Genomic DNA, 7354 nt, shown 5'->3' on the forward strand with positions numbered 1-7354 from the left:
AAATTGTTAGAACAATTCTACCAAAAATGCCTTCATCGCATTTTAAACATTAAATGGAGTTCTTTTACTCCAAACACAGATGTCCTTGCATCTTCAGGCATCAATCACTTCAATTAAAGCTATGATATTGAGAAACCAAATGAGATGGTGTGGCCATATTGTTCGAATGGCAGATGAACGCACGCCCAAACACCTGTTTTATGGTGAGCTTGCAGAGGGGAAACGCTATCGGCATAAACCTAAAAAAAGGTTTAAGGACGGCATAAAGACTATCATGAAGTCACTTGGAATGGAGCCACAGGACATAGACATCCTTGCTTCGGGTTGAGTTGGATGGCGAACAAAAATGTGGAGTGGTGGGAAAACGTTTGAAGAGGTCAGGATAACGCATTCGAGACTCAAGAGAGATTTAAGGAAGAATGTTACGATCGAGAAGGTGAATGGCAATGATCCCTTTTTAGGTGCACAGTTTGTGACAGACCGTGCCTTTCTTTTCCTGGGCTCAAATCTCTTTAGCGAACCCATGGAAAACGAACCTCCACCAACTGTATGTCTGTGCACACCTTTGAATGCAGTGTATGCCAGAGGGTTTGCAAATCTAACGGAGGCCTCAAAAGACATTTTAAGATCCACAAAGAGCAGAACTTATCTGCAGCTCTTCGTGGTCCAAATCGGATATGCAATCTGTGTGGATGTCTTTTCAGAACACTGTCTGGTTTTTAAAAAAACCCACATCAGATGCGATGATGGTTCAAAGGTGTAGGTACAGGAGGTGGTCAAACTGCATAAGGAGTAAATAAACACCATAGATACACACACACACACACACACACATACACACACATATATACATATATATAGGTACAGTGTATATTTAAATACATAAGAGGAATCCACTCATGGGATTCCTTACGCTAGAAAGAACAGCTAGGTTCTAGAACCACAAAATTAGGGATAAAATCCCGGAAAGGAACGAAATGAAAAATAAAAACTTTTACCATATCTTTCCTGGATCAAATTGGTTTCTGACTTATTTTAGCAATTTAAGATAATTTGCAAGGTGAAGTCGTTATCAACAGGTACACCCAAGACTAAAATATATAAACACGAGGTAATCAATTCCATGCCAGAATCACTTGCCCAAAGTGGGACTAAACCCGGAACGATGTAGTTGGGAAGCAAGCTTCTTATCACATACCCACACCTGCGCCTACAAATAAATTTTTAATTTGCTGAGATACCTTTCTTCGTTGAAGGAAGAAAATATAAATCCAGCTGCAAGTATTAGTGACTCTCAAGGAAAAAGGAGAAAATTTCAAAAATTGAAGGAAAAAAATTTGTCGAGTGAGGGGGCAAAGTTAGGAAAAGGGCAATCCGATCTTTGTTTGCAGTCAAGGGACAACGTAGATATAGGTTTCGGTCTTTTTGACGGTCTATGTTTTAACATCACTGATCTCATTTTTACACACAGTGTATGACTATGCATGTATGTATGTATGTATGTATGTATGTATGTGTATATGTGTATATGTGTATATGTGTGTGTACGTATGCATACATACATGTATATATGTATGTGCGTATGTATGCATGAATGTATGTGTGTACGTATGTATACATGCATCTAGATATGTATGTATGTATGTTTGCATATATGTATGCCTCTGCTATTATTTAATTATTATAAATCTTTAATTATTATAAATGTCTCTGCTATTTTTTAATTATCATAAATCTGAGGAGGGAGCTGGTTTCCAACAAAGATACAAGGTTCTATCCTTGGGATGTAGCTAACACAGACAAATTCACATTTGGAACTTGAGAAAAGTCTTGCATATTTTTACTGTTCCACTCACAGATTACTCTTGTAATGTACGAATCAGCCAGTTGATTTCTCCTTCTGAAAATCCCAGTTTATCCAGATTCTCCTTTAAGCATTTACTAACAAAACCTAGTGTTCCAATTATTATTGGTATGAATATGAATTCAGAGTCTGGATATAGAAGCTGGAGGTTTCGAAGCAGTTGTCCATAGATATACTCTTCTATGTTTGTATATATGTATGTATGTTTATATATATATATGAATGTATATATGTATAGGCACAGACAGGGCTGTGTGATTAAATAGCTCGATTTGAGACCACATGGATCCAAGTTTTATTCAAATGAGCGGCACATCTGGCATGTGTTTTCTGTTTTAGCCTCGACTTGACTAATGCGTAGGGAATGGAACTTAATAAATGGAAACTGTGCCGTAGCCTACTGAATATTTGCCTTCGTGTATACGTGTATGTGTGAGTGTGCTTTTACACTGAAAACCGTGATGCTTATGGTTTATGTTGTGTTCTTTCTATTACCTAAAAATTAACAGTTTTATAAATAAGTCTCACTGAATTAAACAGCAGACTGCGACATGAAAAAAAGGCTTTGAAAGAGGTTCCCAAGTATGACTAACAGTGGTAGTATTTTTTTTAAATCTAATGTATTTTGAAGAAAAATTGTTTGATTCATATATAAATATATGTGCTTCTGTGCATAGATATATATGTATTTGTGTGTACATATATACATGTATTTCAGTAAACATTAAAATATGAACAAGAGGAAGAAAAAAATGCACTTAATGTTAAGGAAGAGTTACTTTATTTCGAATTTAAAGTCACAAATAGTTACTCCGAGTTCCTGGTTTCTAATTTTTGGATGATTACGTAATATGGTACTATGTTGTTATGCTTTTCTTTATTTTTATATTTCTGAGTTATATCTTATTTCTTTAATGCCCACAATGGCTAAACATAGAGGGAACAAACAAAGGGACTAAGTCGATTACATCGACCCCAGTGCGTAAATGGTACTTAATTTATCGGCCCCGAAAGGATGAAAGGCAAAGTCGACCTCGGTGGAATTTGAACTCAGAACGTAACGGCAGACGAAATATCGATGTACTAACGTTTCTGCCAGCTTCGCTGCCTCGAGTTATATCTCTCGGGCAGTTAACATTAATTAAACACTAACGTCTTAAAATGTGTTTTTTTACAATCACTTTTATGTGTGTGTTTGTGTGTGTGCGTGTGTGTATTTGTGCGTGTACGTGTGTGTGTGTGTGTGTGTGTGTGTGTGTGTGTGTGTGTGTGTGTGTGTGTGTGTGTGTGTGTGTGTGTGTGTGTGTGTGTGTGTGTGTGTGTGTGTGTGTGTGTGTGTGTGTGTGTACAAAAGTAATTGTAAAAAAAATAAATTTTAAAATGTTAGTGTTCAACTAATGCTAAGTACCTAAGAAATATAACTCAGAAATATAAAAATAAAAAAACCAAAACATATAGAACCAAGTGAGACAATAAACCAAAATGACGTCGAAATGATTTCTTTGTCCAAAGCAAAATGTCCTTAACATAACCTGTTAGGACATATGTAATCTAAATGCAGAATATTCTGGCCTATGTGGACAAGGTCCTTCATTTCGGAACTTTTATTTAAACCATCTTGAAATAAGATGAAAAACTTTTCACTGAAGCAGCATTTACTCCCCACATTCAAGCAAGAGGTGCCATCCATATATAATACGTAATGCGTTTTGTACTATATTCCAGTTGATTTTGAACGTAATGGAGCATATTTTTCTTAAAAAATAAGTATACTTGAATAAATGTTATAATTTTTTTTACCTGAATACTTGAAAGAATAGATATACTGAAACAAAAACATTGTTGAAATTATTTTTGATGAAACTGCATTGCCATTGTCTAAATATACTTTAGTACACTAATCAAAGCATTCGAAAAGCAGAGGCTAATTGTCTGAAGCAATACAGTTACAGATAAGGAAAGAGACAGAATTATTGTTATCAGAAACTTTTATAGCAAAAGAGCTATAGTTACCCATAATCGAATTTCTACTTAAGATTTTATTTACAATTCTTCAGAAAAAGAAGAGAAATTAAGATTTAAAAAATCTTTGAAGATATTTCTTTTTACTTTTAAACTAAAATTGGGATTATACCTGAAAATATTTCCCGGTCTATTTTCACGCTTAAAAACATAAAAGTAGATAGCAAGTTGCATTTTATTTGAAAGACCCCCTTTGTCGAAGAACTTTTTTATAATAATAAGAAACATTAATGAAGGTAGCATCATCAGACGGTAAGAAAGATAGAGATTCTATTTCGTAGAACAATCTATGACTGACTAGAATTCTTATGTTCATAAATAAGCTTTTCATCACTATTTATATCCAAATTTAAAGTGATACTCAAGAAATTATGTCAACATGAGTAACGATTATTACACTAAAGTGTTTTATGACATATTCCTAAATTTGTACGATTCATTACCTATTGTACTGCGTCTCTATGAAGACCTTGCAAGGTAAGAAATCTTCTATATATAATGACCGAACTATAAACCCCGATAATTTGTATAATTCGGTCGAGTGTATAGAAACAGCAAACAATTCTCTCCATTTTTATCCCCAAGGCGAGGTTATCAAAACCAAAACCTATTTTCTTGCCTGCATAATTATCTCTATGTCAAATTCACTTGGAATGAATTGTTGGAATTATTTTCATTTTTATATATTTAGCTATTTCTCTTCAATAGATAGCTTTCCTTACAGCCTTTAAAAAAAAATTTATTTGTGTATATGTTTATATATATATATGTGTGTGTGTGTGTATGTATGTACGTATGTATCTCTCTCTCTCTCTCTCTCTCTCTCTATATATATATATATATATATATATATATATATATATATATATACATACATATATATATATAGGTGTGTGCGTGTGTGTTTGTGTGTTTTTCTTTATATATTTTTTTTACGTATTCCTATTTATACCAATTCTTCATTTTGTTTTTTCAACAAGCAATTCTACCACACACCTAGTAAGTAAACAAATAACGGTCATATTGAACAACAATAAAATTCCTTTGTCCTACGTTATCTGCTTAATTCTTGCCATCATATACAAATCTCCCTGCTCACAATTATCCGAAGATCGAAATCAAGAAATTTGAGTGGAGTGATTTACGAAGTCTCAGTTTCTAAATATGTCTGTAAATCTATATATGTGTGTGTTTGTGCAATATATATATATATATATATACACATCTAAATATTTATAAATAGATTATACATCTGACTGTACACGCGCGCACGACGACTCAGTATGTGTGTGTGTGTGTGTGTCTGTCTGTCTGTATGTTTGTCTGTTTGTCTGTCTGTCTATCTGTCTGTCTGTGCGTGAGTGTGTGCGTAATGTGCGTTTGCATAGAGATTGTATAATAATTAACTTTACAGCAGCTTTCAACGATAATGGATTTTTTCCAAAATTTCGGTTATTCTAAACAATAGCCCGTGTTCTTATTTTTGTGTTAAATACATAAGCTGTCTCTGTAATTACAACAGTTTCTCTATAACCATACGAATAAATATTTAAAGATATTTGTGTGAATATGATTCTATATAAAATATATAGCTTCCATTTAATCTTTCACTATTTCATTAATGCACACTATATTTATTATTTGCTTGCTATCAATTTGCATCATTGTTACCTTTATAAGTATTGCTTTTGGAAACCATATCGCAATAGTTTTTATGCTATTAAGAATCCCGAAGGAATTCTCTATATTAAATGCTCCAATCTCTAAATCGTTTTCTGTGCCAGCGTCGAATATGTTTTTCTACATGATATCATAAACTATGATTTATTCATGATTAAACTTTTATAGAGTTTGCCAAAAGCTCCCAAATGAATTGTTTCGTTCTATTCATTAGGTATTGAATTATTGCCCAAAAGATATGAAAGCCGACATCTGTGTTCATTTGAATCGGAAAGTCTTTTGCGAACATCCGGCTTTCCGATTGGCAAGCGACGGCTGTCTGCGAGCTCTAGCCATGCATTTCACGATGACTCATAGTGCACCGGGTGATCTCATCTATCATCAAGGAGAAAGTTTAGACTCATTATGTTTTGTGGTCACTGGATCTCTTGAAGTTATTCAAGACGACGAAGTGATTGCAATTCTTGGTAAGTAAAATAACTATGAGCTGTAATATAAAGCTTCTTTCTTTTTTTTTTAATAGTAATAACATTTTACTGTGCTTAGGAATATGAAAATGGTAGTATGAATAAGGTGGTGGGATTCTAGAAATGGCATAATACCAGAATAAATGTTTTGTAACTTCTTGTCGGGTTGAAAAATACTTGTTAAATGATCTTTTCAATATTGGGGTTTAACAAAATGAAGAGCGTTTTGATATTGATGAAGCTGTTCTCGGCATACATAAACCTCAGAAGAAACCTTTTATCCCCGCTGAATCATTGTCCAACATATCTCTGTGAATCTTGTATGTATTTCCTTCGATATTCTCTTACATTGATCTGTGGTTTTTGCTTCCTGAAAGTTCTCTTTGGTCGTTACTATTTTACATTCTGGTAGCAAATTGCAAGTTGTTACAGCATCGGACGAAATGCCTTGTGATATCTATTCCAACCTATTTACAACTCAGTTAAACTCCCAAGGGGTTCATTTTTCCCATTCATTTTTCTGAGGAAAGTTCCAATCTAGGATGATGGGCTTTCAGAATCATTACATCGTCGAACGCCATACCTTGCACTATTCGTTCCGACTCTTTGCATTCTGAGGTAAAATCCAACCGTACCCTGCACGTATAGCTGGTAATTTTTTTCCATCGCCTGGTTTAACATTAGTACCTGTTCGTGGGTGCATGAAATGGAAACCATACTGTTGCAAGTATATGGGGCTAGTGTCTGATTATAGAATAACTTCCTACCTTCTTCCAAGCAGTCTCTGAGGTTCTATAAAGGGTTATGAGCCCTACACCTGACTGCCGATACAAAAGGATGGTCATGGCTAGAATGCTTTTTAGTTTAAATCCACTTGGTTTGCGTCAACATGGTAAAAGAATCAACAAAAGACAAAAGCATGAGTTTTATTCATGCGAAAGTCAAGTTCCTCATCAAATACAAACCGAACCACAAGTGATGTAATCTCTTTCACATCTACTGACTGTCTTTCCTCCTCCCTCCCTCCCTCTCTTTCTCTCTATCTCTCTTTATCTCTATCTCTCTCGTCTTCTTTCTTCTCGTTCTCCTCTCTTGTCTCTTACTGCAAAAGTGCGTAACAGGAATTAAGAAATCAGATTGATTGGCTACTTAACAGGAAATAACAATAAAACTGAGACTCAGTGACTCAGAAAGATGATGCCCTGCTTATTAAGTGATTAGACACACACACACACACACACACACACACACACACACACACACACATGTATATATATATATCATGGTTGGATGGATCTGTATATATTAATTGATAGACAGA

At 34.5% G+C, this 7354-nt stretch overlaps 1 protein-coding gene across 4 annotated transcripts in view; it reads left to right on the forward strand.

Moving 5' to 3' along the window:
* Positions 1 to 7354, forward strand: part of LOC106884153 (potassium voltage-gated channel subfamily H member 1) — a 430860-nt gene that overhangs the window by 403170 nt on the left and 20336 nt on the right. For all 4 annotated transcript variants that reach the window (XM_052973779.1, XM_052973780.1, XM_014935387.2 and 1 more), the window contains one exon: positions 5781 to 6033. In XM_052973779.1, coding sequence (XP_052829739.1) covers positions 5781 to 6033 — 253 coding nt within the window. The remainder of the gene's footprint in view (positions 1 to 5780; positions 6034 to 7354) is intronic.

The sequence above is a fragment of the Octopus bimaculoides genome, chromosome 16, assembly GCF_001194135.2.
Source record: "Octopus bimaculoides isolate UCB-OBI-ISO-001 chromosome 16, ASM119413v2, whole genome shotgun sequence".
In the NCBI taxonomy this organism is placed as follows: Eukaryota; Metazoa; Mollusca; class Cephalopoda; order Octopoda; family Octopodidae; genus Octopus; species Octopus bimaculoides.